Genomic DNA, 19360 nt, shown 5'->3' with positions numbered 1-19360 from the left:
TGAGGAAAAAGGAAGAGGAAGTTGCAGTGAGAATTCAAAAGCTGGCAGGAGGAGTAGAGAATGGGGGGGGGGAGAGCTTGCAATAATACTCTGGAAAACGGGAAGGAGGAATCGGGGTTCAGATGTGCCAGAATGGGCATCAAGCTGAGAGCTCCAATGTCTTCATAAAGCAGCAGAACTAAATAAAAATGTACTTCAAGGACTGTGGAAAGACACTCAGGAAATGGAATTCTAGAGACTCACTGAGTTCAGGGTTTGTGAAGCCATTTAGCCTCTGTAAAGACTCACAAAAGGAACAGCTGATCATGGACTGATTTCCAGATTGCTTGATGGAAAAAGTGAAGGATCTGAACCTACAGTGTTGTGTACTGCACTTCTTAGAAAAGCCACTTCCCCTCTTCTCGCCAATTCGTCTTATCTCACACAAACATGAACATCTTGCTGCTGATAAGTAAAGAGTTGATCCATCCCAGAAAAAAGTGATGTGTGTATATGTGGCCTCTCCATCTCCCATGTGATTAGCTTATAGTTTCGCTTCTATAGATCAGTGCCCTGCAATTGTCAGTTTGAAGTCTGGTCAATACTAGAGGCAGTAATTTAGGAGGGGATATTCCTGCTGAGCTCTGAGAAGTTACTTTGGGGAAGATGATGCATGGAGAAAATGTTCATATTGCTGCCAATGGGTCCTTACAACTGTTAGGTGCCCACGATTCCTTAGCCTTGGGAGCTACTATTCATGGATTGAACAGAGACTGGCTAGATAACAGAGTTACCTAATTACAAAACTGCCGGTTTAAAACTGTTATCTGTCACATCAAAAGAAATAATGATATGCTTTTGTTGAATACAGTTATTGAGCTATAACTGCGGACCAAATTTTGTTTCCCAAGAGTCCATGGCAACATTTTACATTGCATCTATATTACCAGATGCATGAAATCTAGTTGAATTGTTGCCAATCAAGCGACTGTTAAAAAGGAAGAGGAAAGCTGTAGTTTTGGATTTTCAATTTATGGTGGAATCAATACATATTGCATGCAAGTTTGTAAGGAAATAGCACATTTGGTGGGAATCCTTCTATCTTCACTGTTGTTAATACTCCTGGTAACAGGAATTTGCTGTGAACAGGGGCATTATATTCTGGTTGGGTGCTCATAATCAAATTATGCTCTTTGTCTGTATGCAGTGAACCTTTCTTCTTTATTAGACAAACTCCCACAGAAAGATAATGTACCTTTTCATTTTGGAAGGATCATGCTGCCCCCTCCCCATGTTTAATTTTCTTTTGTTAAGCAAACATTTATTGAGATCTAATGATTTTCCCACTGCTGACATTCTTGTAGGCTTTGGTTTATGGATTAAAGCTTTGAATATAGATTGCTCTTCTGTACAGGACAGAGCAGTTTGTTTGGTTTTCGTTTTGACTTGGGATCTCAGCTCAGTCCTTTCTTTCTCAAATGGGAATATCATGTGTTTTGAATGTATTATTCTGGTTTATGTAGTTTTGTTTGCAGGGGTCTACAGTTTTTGGTGGACCAAGTAGTGTTTGTTTGTTTTTTACAACACTCTTGCCCTGGGGCATGGTAGTGTGTAAGTGTGTAGGTGTCACTGTTTGACACCTACAGACCTACACACTGTTTGACACCTAGCACTGTTTGACACCTACACACTGTTTGACACCTAGCACCTTCCAGCAGTGGTACTGAACAACCCTCCACGTTAGCCTTTCTATGGGAAGGGCCACTAAAAAAAGAGATTGGCTGCTTGGTCACTAGTACTGGAAGAGATAAAACCTAATGGAGAACACAGATGTTGAGCTTTGCAATAGAAATGTAATAAATCTGAATCTCCAGTTAATGCAGCCCTGTTCCCTAAATGACTGAGATATTTATCATTTGGGGGGGGGGGGTTAGCAGCCACTGGAAAAGATTCTTTGTCTAATTCAGCCTTCCCCAGCCTGGTCCCTTCCTGATATTTTGAACTACTACTCCTGTCAGCCCCAGCCAGCACAGTCATATGTTGCTAAGGTGGATGGGAGCACAGCAGAGCTGGCTGAAGCTGGCAGGAGTTGTAGTCCAAAGCACCTGGAGGGCACTCGGTTGGGGAAGGCTGATTTCAATAAAAACCTGGTAGCCACAGGTGACAGGGAATTCTGTGCAGGTGATGGCAAAGGATCCAAAACATCTGGTGGGCATGAGGTTTGTGAAGGCTAATTAAACTTCAGTATAGTGATGGCCAAACTTCTGGAAAGCATGTCAGAAGTTTGAAACGTACCGACCCCCCCTCCATCTCCCAGCTTTCATTTTGCCTAAGGGAGAAACATGTACTGCCAACTGAAGAGACAGTGAGGTATGTAGGTCTGACTATGCCATGGGGGCTCATGTCTCCATCCAAGATTCAGGGCATCTTGAAAGAGAAGCGTTTTGATAATTTTTGCTCAAGAATCTTGTCACAGAAAGGAACTTCTTCCAGTCAGTTCCGGTGCCCATCTTTTGTTTCTGGGGCTAGCTAATCATTCTTCAGGCAGTCATGTCACATTTTTCTGAAGTGACTGCTGTGTCTCATTAGAAGTAACTGCTATGGTTACAATAGAGGTAATCTGAGAAAATATGAAATAGTCCCAGATCATTCTATATATATTTGTATCAAAGTTGTTTAAGGTTAAAGAGAAGGACAAAGAACAGTAATAAGACAATAAGCTGGTTGAAGGGATTTTTCTATATAGAGATGCTCAGAGCAAAGTTCATAATGTGTTGCAAAGGTAATAAAAAAAGAGGTAGCCACTCATTTCTCAAATGCTGTTTTGGACAGCTGTGGACTTCACATACACCACTACACAGAGACTACGAATAACTTTTACTTTTTATTGGAAAGTAACCTCTGTCCAGAGAAGAATAAACTGACAGTATCCAGTCCAAGGGAAAGCTCCTAAAACTAGATTTTCTCCTTTATTGTGCTTTATTTTAGGAAGGCAAATTGAAAAGTCACAGGCGTTTAATGTTCCCCATAAGAGCCTTTGTTGGACCTCCTTTTTTAACCTATGAATATATAATATCACCTTTGCAAAATGGATAACTATCCATCTTTGTGGACAGAAAGATGAACACTACATGAAGTCCAGCTCTCCAGAATGAAGATTTCATCTATGCCCAGAAAGCTCCCTTGGTAGTCAAATAAATTGCTACATCTTTGTGACTAAAGATTCACCTGTTGTGTTGATAATTATAGGATAGAGCTGAAACTTCTGCTTTGATTTAGGATCACTTTGGAAATCTCTGGGGAACCGGCCCCATCAACCTCCTGTGTAGGAGGAATTCTGTATCCATCATCTGTGCTTAATTCGCAAGGCACAGAGTTGCAAAGCTCTGGTCTTCAACTTGGAGTTGTCTTTCATCACTTGGTGGTGGGTATTGTGGCTTGGCCTGCATAGGCTAAGCCTCAGTCAGTAGTACTAGTGGTTTGAGTGTGACTCCATCAGATACATGCATTTTGTTCTATTTGTGCTACATCATTTTTACCTAAAACCAGGGTCTGAAGCAGCTTGGATTGTAAAAAACAAAACAACCTTTCTCAACCTTTTAAGAAATACAGTGATACCTCGGGTTACATACACTTCAGGTTACAGACTCTGCTAACCCAGAAATAGCGCTTCAGGTTAAGAACTTTGATTCAGGATAAGAACAGAAATCGTGCTCCGGCGGCATGGCAGCAGCAGCAGGAGGCCCCATTAGCTAAAGTGGTGCTTCAGGTTAAGAACAGTTTCAGGTTAAGTACGGACCTCCAGAACGAATTAAGTACTTAACCCGAGGTACCACTGTATCAAAGTGGAATAACAATTCAAGGAGGAAGATTAAAACCATAATTTAGGATTGATAGATTAAACCAGCAATCAAGAGGCACTGTTCAGCACATGTAGGTCTGTTTTGCATGCAATGCAAAACCATAATTCAGTGCTATGTTCATGAGAAGGATTATCATACCTTGACCTCTCCTCCAGTGACCTTTCCTCCAGTGTGGCTGAGGAGAGGAAATTGAACAGCTTTGCGCCTGCCTTTTAAATTTCCAGGGTTCTTCTGAGCTCAGGAGAACAAGTCATCATTTAAACGAAGCTTGGGGAAATGGACCTGACTACAGGACCAGATCCAGAAGTGGCCAGTCCTCCATAGACAAATGTCACCTGACATCACATGCCATCAAGTGATTCAAACTGCAAGCCATTGCTTGAATTCAGGCTGTGATTGCAAAGGGAGCATTGGAAGTACACTCTTAATAGTACACTCTTGATTCTTCCTTTCCAGCTTGAATTTGATGCTTTTTGAATTTGGTGTTTTTTCCCCTGCTGCTATGCGTGGCAACAAAAAAAGTGCTGAATTCAAGCAGTGGATGGAAAGGAAATGTGCTCCTGGTTCTTCCTTTTGAATTTGGTGCTGCAACTTCATCTGTTCAGCACCATCACTGGTTCAAATTAACTACTTCCTTGAGTTGGACATAACCCTGGATTAGAAACAAATGCTTCCAATTTCCTTCTTGAAGCTGTGTCAGAGTGAGGAGTGTGTAATCCTGAGACCTGCTGCTTCTCAAAGGACTGGTGCATGTGAAACAGGCCGTTTTTGTGTGGCACTGACTCATACTTTGGCCTGGGCCTGTGGCACACTTAGCACTTCTTTTTAAAATCCCTTTTTAGTATGCCTCTTTAAAAATGCAAACTTTGCTTTCAGTGACATGCAGTAAGTTTTCCCACAAGTACTTTCCTTAGCTTACGGCCTGTACAGACTGTAATTGATACAGTTCTGTTGCGTTCTAGCTTTTGTTTATTTCAGGAAGACTGTAAAAATAAAACGTAAATTCTTATAATGCCATTTAATAACTCCTGTGTGTGAAATGCAAGATAATGAAATGTGCAGTAAGAATTATTCCATTATACCCGCAAAGTGGAAACGAGCCATCTCATTCTCGGGCGTGATGTCAGACTTTAATGTCTGCCAAGTAGGAACTTACTCATGCTTCAAAAAAACTGCTACCCCACTAGAAGTATTTAGTAAAAGCCACACAGGCTGCAGTGATGGAAAGGACAAATCCGCCACAATGGCATTTTATCCCCATGGGTAAGGAGAAATAGAAATGCTTTGTAGAAGTTCAAACAAAGGAAGGCAGTGAATACTGTGCAAAGAAGGGATGATGAAAGTTTGAAAGCTGGAATATTTGCATTTGAAAATATGAATACATGCAGCTTTCTTAATACTAAGTCTGATTATTGGTCCATGTAACCCAGTATTGTCTAATATTTTGTTGGAAGCCATCAATAGTGGCTGGGGAAACCCAGCCAGATGGGCGGGGTATGTATGTATGTATAATAATTTTATTTTATTGGAAATCTTTACTTGTTAAATCTTGGAAATCTTTACTTGTTAAATCTTGGAAATCTTTACTTGTTAAATCAACATCCCTCCAGATGTTGTTGTGCTCTAACTCCCATCATCCCTGCCTAGCCAGGAATCAGAGTTGATGGGAGTTGTAGCCCAGCAACTTCTGGGGGCGGGCGGGCGGACACAGGCTTCCCATCCCTTACCTACATTCTAAGCATGTGCTCTACCACTAAGCTAAGGCCTAGTACATGAATCATAACTGAGACGTTCAGGGCTATTTTAAAAGCCCATCAGGACAACTGAGGGGGCATGGGAGATTATGTATCATTATCATTATCATTATCATTATCATTATCATTATCATTATATTTATATTTATTTATATCCTGCCTTTTCCCCTCACAGGGATGCAAGGCGACTTAAGGCTAAACTAGGAGGACTTGTGTTATCAGTGGAAGCTGTCTTAAGAATGTTCTGTTTTTCAGCATGTCATCATCACATGCATCCCTGTTTGCTTGAGATACCATTTAAGAGCTTGTGACAAACATAGAGCGCAATGCTGTGTATATTTTCTGAGAATCTAGCCTTGCAAGGGTTCCTCTCAAGGAAGCATGCACAGGGTTGCAGCTTTTGAAGAGTAGCTTGAACAGTTTGTCATATTTGTAAGCAAGTGGCGCTTAAACTAGTTTCTCGCGTGAGAATTAAAAGGCAGGTGTTTTGAGAAATTAACTGGATTGGGGAAACTGAGCTGGGTCTGGTTGCCAGTATCCACAGGGTACATGATGCTAAATATACATCCTGCGAAACTGATTTCAAATAATTGTTAGTGCATTTGTTCATTTTATATACCTTTGTATACAAAGTGTTGTGTAATATTTATTGTGTCAGGCATCATCATGTGCATTTCAGTGCTCAGGAAGTGAGCCTAATGGCCTGTTCAGACAGTTTCCTTTTTTTCTTCTTTCCCCACCTGGTGGAGTTTTTGCCAGTTCTGTTCTTGTTTTCTCCTCTTGTGGGGAAGAAAAGTTGAAACTTACAAACAAGTGTGTGGGTGAAGAAATGACTGCAGAAGCAACAGCTCTGGGGAATGTCTTGGTCAGTCCTTTTAAATGTAAGTCTTGCTCCATGACCACAGCTATCTCCACCCAGACCACGTCTAGTCTCTCCCTTCCTTGTTTTTAGCAAAATATGTTTTCAGGATTTTGTATCAACCCTTATGAAATGGATATATTGGAAAGGAGAAGGAGGTGCACTCAGGCATTGCTCCATTGTGCCTAGTTACAGCTCTGTGACCTGCTGAATTACTGCCTGTTGTGCAGATTCAGAGGGTTTTAAATAGCAGTCAAGACAATCTAACCTTACCTGAAAGGGAGCGCTGTACAAAGTTTGTAATCTTTCCATCATTAGAACAAAGGTTTCAGACTAGCTAAGACAGTAGGTTTTAGTGGAACGTTTTAGTGGCAGGATGGCTCACAGGTGGAAACATAAAAGGAAAGTTGTTGGGATTGGGATGGGATTGTACTGGACAATGTTTCTGCTGTAAATATGATGCCAAAATATTCTGGGGTGTGTGTGTATGAATGAAGCAAATTATCAAACTGGTTTGAGAGGACTTTGCCCTGAAAGGGGTCATATAAGTACAATCAGTAAAAAAAATAAAAATTTAAATGATATCACTGGATTTTGAGTAAGCACTTGAAATCTACCTTTCATTCTGTATTTCAAGCTCAGCTGAGATCACGGCTACCCCCAACTTCCAAAATTATTAATTATCCCTTTATGCAATTGTTCTTGCTTCCTAGAGATAAAGTGAGCTCCAAACGGGTACAAGCTACTGAAAAATACATTTTAGGGCATGGACATCTTGAAAGCAGTGCTAAAATTAGAAGAATGGATGAACTGGAGAGTTAGAAATAACAGTTTACCTTTACTGCTTAAATGCTATTTTGGGATGAAGGCTGTTCATTTCTAGTATTTATATTTTGCTGTGGCTAGTTAAGCAGGCTTCTGAGGTGGCATACACCAAATAACCATGATTTCAGTTTGATTACAGCATGGCCTTTCGTTCTTTCTGCTTTCAGTTTGAAGTAACAGAACATTGAACCAACGCCTGGAATTTTTGGAAGGAATATTCTGGTACTAGCTGGTAAGTTAATAGATGGTTAGCAAAAAATGAAGCTTAAGCATCTCAGCTTACTGTGTTGAACCTTCTGGTAGTCCACTTCTGCAGAATGTGAATGTATGGGGAAGGGCCACACCTCAGTGTTAGAGCATGTGCTTTGCGTGTACAAGGCCTGCAGTTCAGTCCCTGGCATCTCCAGGTATAACTGGGAAAGAACCCAGCCTTAAACCCTGGTGAACTACTGCCAGTTGATTAGCAAAAGATAGAAGGGTGTGCCCTCATTTGTGGCATATTTCTGTGCACAATTGGAGGTATTCCATATGATTACGAAGGCAGAAATAGGGAGTAGCAGTTTGTTCTGATTCATCTGGTGGTAACTTTGTTATGGAGCCATTCATTTCGCTTTTCAGTTGAGCCAGCTATGTGGACCAAAAAGCTTTCCACTCTTACCTGCTTCGTCCTGTAGCCTCTACTCCATTCAGTCTCCAATTAGGAAAGGCTGACATAGGCTTTGCACGTGAAACTGTTATGATTCTGCCCCCTCTAATCTTACTTTGTTCTGTATTGTCTTGGATTTTGTCATGAAGTATGGATAGGCATAAGGTGAACATGACAGCATTGCCTGTGGTAATATTTCAGTTGCAAGCATAACTGCCATGAACACGTTTGTGTGTGATGCACCATTCAGTGTGAATGGAAATTCACAGGTGTGGGCAGGGTTAGCCCCACCTTCCACACAACAGACAGCTTCAGCAGTGCATGGACTGCATGCTATGTTGGAGAGGCAACCAAGCTGCACATCTGAGCCATACCAGTCTCTGCAGTCCTGTTTCCTTGCACTTACAGGCTCAGAGGTTCTTTGCTACTCAGTAAGAATCAGAGTGCCTTTAGGACAGCCATGTTGCCGAATAGATGCTAGTAGAAAGCTGCCAAAAGGCTTCATAAATGAGTTATTATTGAATTTAATCAGACTGCCTTTCCCATATCACCTTGCCCACTGCATTGGATATAGAGGAGGCCCTTCTCTATGTCCCATTTTTGGGGAAGGATTGTTTGACTGGGATGAGAGTGAGGGCCTTCTCAGTCCACTCAAACTGTTCAACACATTGCCCCAAGAAGTCAGGGTCACACACACACACACACACACACACACACACACCACTTGTTAAAGTTAAAGTTGTTGAATACTTCTTTATTTTTAAGGGCAGGCTTTGCCTTGATGAAGCAGTTTGCTTTATCGGTTCTGCCTTTTGCTCTTGTATTGTATTCTATGGTATTTGTGTTTTGTCTTGGTGTTGTAGTTTTTATTGTGAAACTGTGAACTTGCTTGCTTGTAAGCTGCGTTGTATAAAAAAAAAAAATACAAATATTTGCAAGCTCCAGTTATTAGGCAGCTCTGATCCCTGAATAGCTAAAAAGTTAAACAGCAGTGTTTTTAGTTAAATTCTCTTCCTAATACAGTTTAGTTAGACCAATCAATCAAATGTTTATTAAAGTCAACAAACAAAGAAACTATAAAAAATGAAATATGAAAAATACGAAATCTCAGCCTCTTAGTAGCCAAGGTATTTCTCTCTCTCTCCCCCCCCCCCAACATATTATGGCCATTAACCCAGGCTCTGAATTTGTTGCACAGAAAGCTGGCATAAAGTTTTCCTGTAATAGACAATAAACTCATTATTAGACTTCTTTCCAGGACATTTCTTCTAACTCAGAATTATAATGGCTTTCTAACTTTTTAGTTAGGCATAATAGGGAGAGTATTGTAAGCAGCCCTGATTCATTTGAGGGCTTAGTTAGGATATCAGCCTTCTAAATAAATAAAATTAGAACTTTTAGAGGGCTATAGGGCTTCTCGGAAGGCTGTATTTCGTAGTGATATTCCAGGTAGTTAAACATATTGCAGATCTCTATGTTAATAGGCTAAATGGCAGCCCACAGAATTGCTTGACTTTGTACTTTTCTTGAGGTTTACTGTTAACAGTGACATTAAAAGTGAATTCATCACCATGGCAGGTGAGCTTGGTTAATAAATAGAACAGCCAGAATCCAAAGAGCTACTTTTGATGTGCCTCAGGAGTTAAGTGCACCCTGCGGTACTTGTTTTTACTTTTATTCTTTGAATGGCAGATTCCAATACCATTTTTTCAGACTCTTCAGAGCTTCAGAAATGGTTTGCTTTGCAGCATGGACATCTGTTATAATGCAAGTTCAAATCAGTCTTTTAAAGAAACCCAGCAACCAAAAATTCAGAACAAATTTGAGTGAGTCAGTTACGCTTTGAAAAAATCAAATGGAGTTAATTAAATGCCTTTGCCTATATTTTGTCATTTGAACTCTGTTTTCTTACATCTGTACTTGAGTTATTTAGAATCCAAGTGAATATCGGTGACTTATTTACTAATAGTAAATGTGTTGTCCTGTTTACTCACTTTCTAATTTTGTCTTTCAGATTGTTACATGATATACAGCGCTACAGACAATTGAAAGCAGGGACAAGGCTCTGCCTATTAACCTGACTCTGTCATGGTAAGCGTACAAATTCTGTTAAGCTTAATCAGCACAAGGCAGGTTGAAGCATGAGAAAGTGGGGTGTGACCCTTGAATGTATACAGTAGGCTGCACTACACTTGAGGATTATATTTCATTCAAAGGACAGAGCTGTTTGAAATGAGCAAGGATTGGTACAGCTCGTTTCTGCCCTGTTGAGTACATAATAAATAGCTGCCAGGTTCCAACAAAGCACCAGAGTTAGGGATTCAAATTATTTACAGTACTTACTAACTTTTTCTTTCTGTTCCTGGAGAAGGAAAGTGGCTTTGATGTCCCACCCTTGCAGGGTTTTAGGTGTCTAAATTACATACTTCAGCAGAGTTAAAACACAATTTTTGGCACCTTGTGCACCATAATTTAACTCTGTATTTAATATTCATGGGGCATAAATTCAATTTGTCATCACTTTGAAACTAATCTGGAGTTCCATGCACTTAGATTACATTTCTGGGCATCTGACCAGTCCAGGTGTCAAATACAAGGCTGATCTGCTTTCTCAAAATGGCATCTAAAATAAAGGAAAAAATAAAAAGAGTTGCATTCTTTCATATGTTTATCATGAAGTAAAAAGATGTGTAAAATATATGTTTTGATACTGTACCAAGTGAGTTTACAATTAGTTACAGTTGTCAGTTATTAAAATATTTTTTTTAAAGAACCACAAGTTTTCTGCAGTAGTGCTGAGATTTCTCAGTGAGTCAGTACCATTAGGCAGGGGAGGGAAGTTTCTTTTGAGTTTTTATGGTTGTTTTAACTTATTGTTTTAAAACATTGTTGTAAACTTTCCTTGTGATAATGTTATTGTTTTATCTTTTTTGTAAGTAGCTTTCAGGTTTTTTTCTACAACCAAGTGGTGCATAAATTTTATTAATTTTTTTTGTTTATTATTGCATTTATTGTTTATTTAAAATTTCAAGGCATTCCAGACCTGAGTGATACCTGTGCAGGCAGCAGGTAGAGGGAGGTGCTTCTCAGTTCCTGTCTTTTGAGTCAGTTGAGAAAGGGGAACTGGAGGGTAGGCCAGCACTTTGAACATCCCTTTGCCCCGATCTCCACATTTGTGTGGGCACCAACAGGCAGCAAGCTAAAGTCTTGTATGCTCCTGTCAAAAAGGTGGTCGATAGTGTAAGCATAAAAGGATGGTGACAAATTTAAAATTAGAAGCTTGTAATAGCAAAGCATTTCATTGGTGCATTGCAGTGATTCCCCGCAACCCACCCCACCCCCCAAAAAACTCAGTCAGTGAAAAGATTTAGTATGTATGGGTGTATAACGGTTGAAATAAACTGCATGATCTGGGTTTTTTTCAGGATGAAGAGACTCAACACAGCCTTGAATGCATCCAAGCTAATCAGATCTTCCCCAGGAAGCAGCTGATCCGTGAGGATGAGAATCTCCAGGTAGTCACCCGACTCTCCTTTGCCCTCACAGCAATGACACATGGGCAGATCTGATGATGCTATTTCTAGCCAAGATCAGACACTTGATTTATCTTAACTCATGGGACTATTAATTCAAACCCTGTTGCTGCACTTGTGAGCTTGATTGCAAAAGTTATTTAACTGTGCGTTTCTTAGTTGGAACTTCTCCTGCAAACCCATCTATGCTGTCTGCAGCATGTCTCTGAATGGCATTTGCTGATGAACAGTAGCCAGGGAGGGCTCCTGTGCTCATGTCCTGCTTGTGGGCTTCCCACAGGCATCTAGCTGACTATTGTGAGCAGCAGTCTGCTAGATTCAATAGGCTTTTGGTCTGATCTGTCAGGACTCTTATGTCTTCACTAGGCTTAATCACTTACTTTCAAGGGACCTTCTCTTCCTTCCCTTCACCTTGTTAGAATTAATTCCTCAGCTATACAGTATATATGAAAACCTTGGACTTCTTTGTGTCACACTTTCCTTTCCTCTGTGTCAATTCTACAATTGTTTATAATACAGAAAAACTTCCTGCTTTCTGAAGTAGTTCCACAGGTTTTATTTCTGTCCATTGTTTATACAGTCGTACCTTGGTTTTCAAACAGAATGCATTCCGGAAGTCTGTTTGAATTCCAAAACATTCGGAAACCAAGGCACAGCTTCTGATTGGCTGCAGGAGCATCCTGCAGCCAATTGGAAGCTGCGGAAGTTGCACCAGACGTTCGGCTTCTGAGGCAAAGTTCACAAACTGAACACCTACTTCTGGGTTTGCGACATTTGAATTCCAAGTTGTTAATGAACTAAGCTGTTAGAAAACCAAGGTACGACTGTATTTCTATCCAATTTGATATTGAACAGAGGTGATGTTTCAGCTCTGTAACAGTCCCTTCTTCTACTGCCGAAGCTACGATTATTTGGGGCAAATCTCCTTTTGGTGTTTTAGATCGTCTTTGACTCCCTGTACAGTGTGGAAGGTGGAGATGACTTCTGTACACTTTCACAATGAGCATCTTACTGAAACAACATGAAAGTGGAAGGCAGCCACTGCCAAAGGGGTCTTTGGTTGTGGCTGCCTGCCATATTATTATTGTTTCAGCAAGAATCAACTTACTGTGGGAACATTCAGCTGCAACCGCTTCCATCAAAATATGCCCCTCTTAATGTTTTGTGACACAGCTTAAAGCCCTTGTTCTGTCAGGTGTTTACCCAAAGCTTTCTGTGGCTTTTAACAACTACATGCACGTCCTTGTCATATTCCATCAAGATCCGTATGCTTTGCATTTGAGGTGTGAGTGAGTGAACTCCTTGAGAATCCACCATCAACTAGTTTACGTAAAACTTATTTCCCTCCCCCTCCCCCTTTCAACAGGTCCCGTTCCCCGAACTTCATGGGGAGAGCACTGAATACGTAGGTCGAGCTGAAGATGCCATCATTGCACTTTCCAACTATAGACTTCACATCAAATTTAAGGAATCAATTGTGAATGTAAGTCTTCACGTCTGCCCTGGCTGTTCACGGCTAGAGATCTTGCTGGTTATGTGGTTGGGAAATGCACAGCCACCCATTCCTTATATATTGGCGCTCTTATCATGTAACTCATAGATGTAAGTTAGGAAACAACAAGGATCCAGAATGAAGAATTAGGTCCATCTCCCTGCTGCTGTTCTAGATAACTAACCTGCAGTTCTTCTTTCCTCATCCTGGTTCAGGGTGGGGAACCTTTGGCCCTCCAGATGCTGCTGACTGCCTAGGATATTGGGAGTTGTAGCTCAACAACATCTGGACGGTCAAAGGTTCCCCACACATGTCCTAGCCCAGCTGCGTTAATTCTTCTTGGTTGCCTTATTAGTATCCTTGATTGAACACCTCTTTGGATTTGCTTCTTGGCAGCTGTAGCTCAGCTGAACAACAGTAGGTCTTTGGCCCTTGCAAACTTTCCAATCCATTTGGTAGCAGTGTATTGAGATTCCTGCTCTGGTTTTGGGGAACCGAGCTGTGAGCTTGCATAATATGGCTGCTGCCAAGGATCCTTTGAGACTGGTGGTGCCATGCGAATGTTTTCTCAGCCCCTGAGACCACATGTCAACAGGTAGTAGAATAGTAGTATTCAGTTTTCCACTGATGGGAGTATATAGGCCCACTTGTAGAGAGCATGGCTCATTGTCTGCGCCCAGCATTCCTTGGGTTGTGGTCCATGTGCTTCAGCTCGGAGACCTGGTGAAGTAAAATGCACGAGGTTGTTTGGAAATTGGAAGAGGCTGTCATGGAGCATAACAGTGCTCTTTGTATAGTAGCTGTTACATGCAATGAATCACGCTGTTGTTGAAATTACTTTCTCCATGTCACTCAGTGACCTGTTAGAAAAATCTGGCTTTCTTAGGGGTGACAGGGAAATCTATATAATTTCTGACCCTGTTGAAGAGCACCTAGCTCAAAACTTGTTAGGCACTCAGTTCCCTAATTAAGAACAAAAAACAAAAACCAGCAGTGACTTCTGGTGCTGCACACAAAGAGCCTCATTCAAGTGAGAATTTATTGTTCTACTGCTTAAAATAGATTCCATGGGACAGAGTTCCTTGGTGCCCCCTTGCTGTGTGCTAAAGTGGATAGGCCGTCTGAATTTGTTTTTGCATTTTTAAAATAAATAAATGATTAGGACTAGAAGTTCTTGTGTGTAATTTTTGTGTTGTGTTGTGTGTGTGTATAAAAGTTAAAACAGTTTCTTGGTCGCAGCTGTGGTCCTCACCTGACAACCCAAGTAATGTTCATTCTGCTTCGTAGCTTATCACCAGCTGCGAATCATGTGGAATTATGCGAGTCATGTTGGTGAGATGAAGTAGAATTAAAACACATATTGCTCTTCTGTAATGAAATCTGGGTGTGTATGCTAATCCTAATAGATGAGTGGAAACAAAATTGATACGTTGCATCGAGAAGCGACTGATTCCTAGAGCATAACATGGTAGTTTAGAAGTATCTGCTTCAGTGTCACCGAACAAGTAATACTGCTGTGATTCTCAGTATTCTGAGATGCTATTAATTTCCATACTTTTACTGTGTTTATCTGATCTGATTAATGTTTATTAATTTAACCATTCTAGTTAAAATTTACACTGCAGTTTAATACACTGGAATGTTGAGTCCTGACAAAACGGCTGGCACTTAATGTTGTACTGCTAGGTGAGATTATCCCCATATGACATTCTGAATTTTTGTTTCTGTGCCTCTTGGCCAGGCAAAAATTAGTGCTCCTGAAGTCACTTGATATTGCACATTGGCAGTAGTAACCTGGGCCCCCGGCATTCATGTTTGGTATGCAAGTTAGCTGGCTCTAATAGAAAGGGAAACTCAGCTGAGAATATCCAAAGCCTGCCTTTTGGTTTCATTCTAATTTTGTCCTTTGTTTACAATTCAATAGAGAGTCTGTAAACTTGCCGCTTGTGAGCTCTCAGTAAGTAAAACGGTGTTGCTGTGTAACATTTTACTGCTGCACCTTTGCTTGGAAAGGAATAAACTTGTGTGGCCAGTGCTCACCTTGCAACACAGGCAGGGGCTGTAATGCATGATGCATTTTGACTTGACTGGATAAATTCATGGATCACATAGCAATAGGAACTTGATGTCCCCTTTTGAAAAAGCAAACAAAAGGCTCAGTAAACGAAGCAGTAAGCTGATGGAATGGTGGCTTTCAAAAGTGTTGACTTATTCATCCATGGGATTGTTTGCAAATTCAGTAGTGTTACACACTTTGCACATCAAAACTGAATGCCCAGGTTTATTTCTTGGTTGGCTCCATCTAAGGAAAGTGTTTAAATCGTGGCATTTGGTAAAGCTATGGGAACAGCAGCATCCAAAAAAAAAAAAATAATTTGGTTCAAATGTCATAGATTTGAATTGGGACTTCTTGTAAGTTTGTAGTAGGTGCAGTGCACTAAAATTTTAAGGGTCAAACAAGGGAAGCTTAATGACACAGTGAAACTTATATTCTGTTTGGTTCAGTTAATATTTAGGATTTTTGCCCCTCTACTCGTGGGCAATAATTTAGTTTCACCAAATGTAGCTCTCTTCATCTGCAGTCCATAACAAATTCAGACACATAGCAGGAATATTAACATTTGTTGGAAATCATTTTTTTTAATTAAAGGTAATAAACAGGCTTAGAGATTTCCCACTGTAAAATGACACTGGTGGGTTTGGATAGCTTTGCATGCTCACTGAAAACAGGCAGAATGGTTTGTTCATCGTTTTACTGATACTGCCTCATTAGTGCACTGCTGCCTGACCAAGCATTTGTGTTTTGGAGGCTGAACTAACTGCACGGATTTGTGGTGTTCTAAAGCATGACTATTGAACACAAGAAGAATCTGGCTGCTGGATCAGATCAAAAGTCCACCTAGTCCAGCATCCTGTTTTCTGCAGTGGCCAACCACATGGCCACACAAACAAGACATGAGCGCTGTAGCCCCTTTCCCCGCTATTATTTCCAGCAGCTGGTATTCACTGCATGCGGCCTCGTAGCCCTGGAGGTAGTTCCTAGCTGTCGGCATTCTGCTTCCTGAACTTGCCTGGTAGAAGGGCAAATGGAATTCACAGGGCAAGGTGAGGCAGAATGCTTGGCAAAACGAGATGAAGGAAAGTTATATTCCAATAGTCCCCACTTTTCAGCTGGAACCAGCCCCAGTAGGAAGGCAAAGCAGGTGGGGGCTGGCTGAAGTAGAGTGAAATTGGTGGTCCAGTGCCCTGTTTGGCTTAATGGACCAGCCTCCTCTTATCTAAAGGCAATGCTTGTTGCGTGGTCTCACTGGCTGCCCCCATTGCACATGGGCCCTCTCCTGTTCGATGGGTGTGCACCTTCTGCCCAATCAGAAGTTCATGGCTGCCAGCAGACAGAAGTGATAAACTTGCCTAACAGCTCATATAATGGAAATAATTATGGTGAGTTGGTCCATATATTATAGTGATTGCTAGAGGAGTGTAGTTGAGACTACACAATAGTTTCTGTAGAGTTTCTGTCAGCAGAAGCCGTATCAAGACAGATTGACCCATCTCTACATACTAAGATAGGTGTGGTGTTTTATTTATCAGTTGTTAGTTAAAGGCTGGTGTTTACTCTAAAAGGAAGCAGTACTGAATTTGGGGATACTGTTGAAGTGGAGGCACGGGAGAATCCAGTATCAGAATTGTGAAGGCAGATTTTCCCCTTATCCCAACATTTGCTCTATAGAGAATTCTCCCTCCCTCCCGCCCCAAGGAGTGAATGAAGGTAAAACAGGAGTGGAAGAAGTTAAAACAGGAGTGTGGTTGTTTCTTAGGTTTGGAGATGAGAAAGGTGCACTGCACAAGAAGTATTTCATGACCAAACTATATAAGCTGGAGAACTGTCTCTAATGTGTGAGAGAAATGTAGTTCTCTTTTCCTATAGAATTGTTGCTGCTTTAAACATGGAACTTGAGTGATTGCCTTAAAATGTGCTTTATAAGTACCATAAACATAAAGCACATTTTAAGGAAGGAAAGTGTATATCTCTTACATTTGTGTAACATTTCTTGCATCTGGTGAAGTGCAACCTAGTCCATGAAAACTTAAATGCTATAATAAATGTGTTCACCTTTAAGATGCCACAAAATAGGAGTCTGTTTATGCTGTGTCATAATTACACATGTTCCTTTTCCATGACTCAACTGTACCTGTTCATATGGGAAGAAAATGAGGGACAATAGTCTAATAAATCCTTATATTAAATGCTGTGAAACTGTGTCAGCCTTTTTTAAGCAAGGTCATTTAATCTTTTTAATCACAGGTTCCATTGCAGCTTATAGAGAGTGTTGAATGCCGGGATATATTTCAGCTTCACTTGACTTGTAAGGACTGCAAAGTTATCAGGTATGTGTGTATATATACATATAAATTATCCTGATGGTTGTACACGTTACACTATTACAAGGAAGTATGGCCTGCTAAAGATTGGTATCAGTGCCCTGTTTAATAATTATTACTTGGTCTCATGACTGGGCAACGTTTCCCCCCTTGTCTTGTATTGTATCAGTAGAACATTGACAATCCACTGCAGCAGTTTAACTTTTCAGTTGAAGGCATGCAGTTGCAGGAGTATAACAAATTACCCATCTCCATCAATCGTGGGTGCCTCAGATTAGCTGAAACCGCTTATTTCATTGTGTGTTCATTTTCACTAATTGTTGTTGTTGTTATTTATTACATTTGTGTACCACACCTCGTCCGAAGATCGCAGGGCGATTCACAACATAAAAACACAAAATAAGAAAATACGTAATAAAAAACAAAAACCAATAACCCCACCATCATGAACTTTAAAAAGGTCATTGGATGTTTAATCAGGCAAAGGCTTAGTTATAGAGAAATGATTTTGCCTGGCACTTAATGAAGGCACCAGGCGAGCCTCCCTGGAGGGGAGCAGGCCACAGACGGGAAGCCACTGTAGAAAAGGCCTGTTCTCATTTATCATTTGCATGATTTTGCTTCTTTCTGCCAGAGGTGGTGATGGCCTTTCTTCAAATTAAAAAAAAAAGTATTTAGATAGCTTTGGCTATGGTCTGAAGGTTTATGCAAAGAACCCTAGATTAAAAATGGATGATCTTGAGGTAATGATATTAACTTTGCATTTTTGCATACTAGAGTTCACTTGTAAAATATATGCAGTGCAGCTTTTGAAGCCAAATGCCAGTGTGTTCTCTCTTCTTGTCTGCTTTGAAGCTAAACTTTCATTGGATTCTGTGGCTTGGATCTCTCTGGGTGAGAATTAATAGATTTTTATCTGGCTTAATATTTTTTTTAATTTTTTTTTACAGATGTCAGTTCTCTACTTTTGAGCAGTGTCAAGAGTGGCTTAAACGGCTGAACAATGCCATCCGCCCTCCTTCAAAGATAGAGGATCTCTTTTCATTTGCTTACCACGCCTGGTGTATGGAGGTGTATGCTAGTGAAAAAGAACAGCATGGTGATTTGTGTCGACCAGGTATGATGCAGACATTCTTTGTGTAGTTGTAGAGATAAATGAGCTTGTTCCAGTTGATTGAGGTGCTGGTGGATTTTTGCCTCTGAAAAGTCTCAAGGTTAAGGGAGTGAAGGGTTTAATGGATAGGTTTTAAAGCTGCCACTATTCAGTTGCCTTTTTTTTTTTTTTGGTTCATTGTTTGTGGCTGCTTTCTCCAACACACAGCTTTCCTGCTATTTTTAATATTATCTGTGGGCTTCTTCATAGGCAGTTCAAGCCAATTGCATATTACATAAGCAGCATTAGGATGCTGTGATGGGACGATGAGCTGCTTGTGCGTAAAATCCAAGTCCCTCAGAGTTTGGTCAAGTTTGCAAACCTCTGTCTGTAACGGAGCCCCTTAAACATGGCTCTGTCAGTCGCTTGCAGATTCCGACAGTGGTTGCTTTCGGAATCGCTTCCAACATAAAAGCTCCTTAACGGAAACACGTCTTCTGGACTCTCTGCGTGACAGTTTCCGGCGAGGAGTGGGTGTCCCTACAGGAGGTCCTGAAACCTCCCCACTGTTTTCGCTGGAAGTGTCTCGGAGCCATCCCTCCTGCTCACTTTCCCTCAGCTCAGCTCTTCTCCCCCTACTGGTTCCCTCTTCAGCTGCTGAGTCTCTCCCAACCTGTGTGAGCCCTTCCACCTCCCTTCCTTCCGATGGCAGTTCCCTGACATCCACCTCCCCTCCAGGGCCCCCTTCACCCCCTCCCGCCCCCTCCTCTATGGGCGGTGAGGAGGCAAAACCCCGGAAGGAACTTCCTTCACCTTCCGATGTCTCGAACACTTCTCTCCACCTGCTGCGGTTCCTGGTCTCGAAGTACTCCTCCTCCTCAGAGTCCATCTCCCCTTCCCCTTCCGAATCCGTGAATCCTTCCAACTCCTCCT

At 41.2% G+C, this 19360-nt stretch overlaps 1 protein-coding gene across 12 annotated transcripts in view; it reads left to right on the top strand.

The window, feature by feature from the left end:
* The first annotated feature begins 6305 nt into the window (after nt 1-6305).
* The window catches only part of MTMR3 (myotubularin related protein 3), a 41982-nt gene continuing 28927 nt past the window's right edge, over nt 6306-19360 (top strand). For 2 of the 12 annotated variants that reach the window (XM_080986189.1, XM_080986184.1), the window contains exons 1-8: nt 6309-6477; nt 7448-7512; nt 9941-10017; nt 11352-11441; nt 12826-12942; nt 14876-14908; nt 17258-17340; nt 18285-18451. In XM_080986189.1, the coding sequence (XP_080842315.1) occupies nt 10015-10017; nt 11352-11441; nt 12826-12942; nt 14876-14908; nt 17258-17340; nt 18285-18451 (493 nt within the window). In that variant the 5' untranslated portion in view covers nt 6309-6477; nt 7448-7512; nt 9941-10014. Of the gene's footprint in view, nt 6478-7441; nt 7513-9940; nt 10018-11351; nt 11442-12825; nt 12943-14875; nt 14909-17257; nt 17341-18284; nt 18452-19360 lie in introns of those variants that run through there. The other 10 variants (XM_080986182.1, XM_080986181.1, XM_080986190.1 and 7 more) reach the window with 9 other exon arrangements.

The sequence above is a fragment of the Podarcis pityusensis genome (assembly GCF_964106645.2).
Source record: "Podarcis pityusensis genome assembly, chromosome: 16".
Taxonomy (NCBI): domain Eukaryota; kingdom Metazoa; phylum Chordata; class Lepidosauria; order Squamata; family Lacertidae; genus Podarcis; species Podarcis pityusensis.
This window is presented reverse-complemented; position numbering and strand designations above follow the sequence as displayed.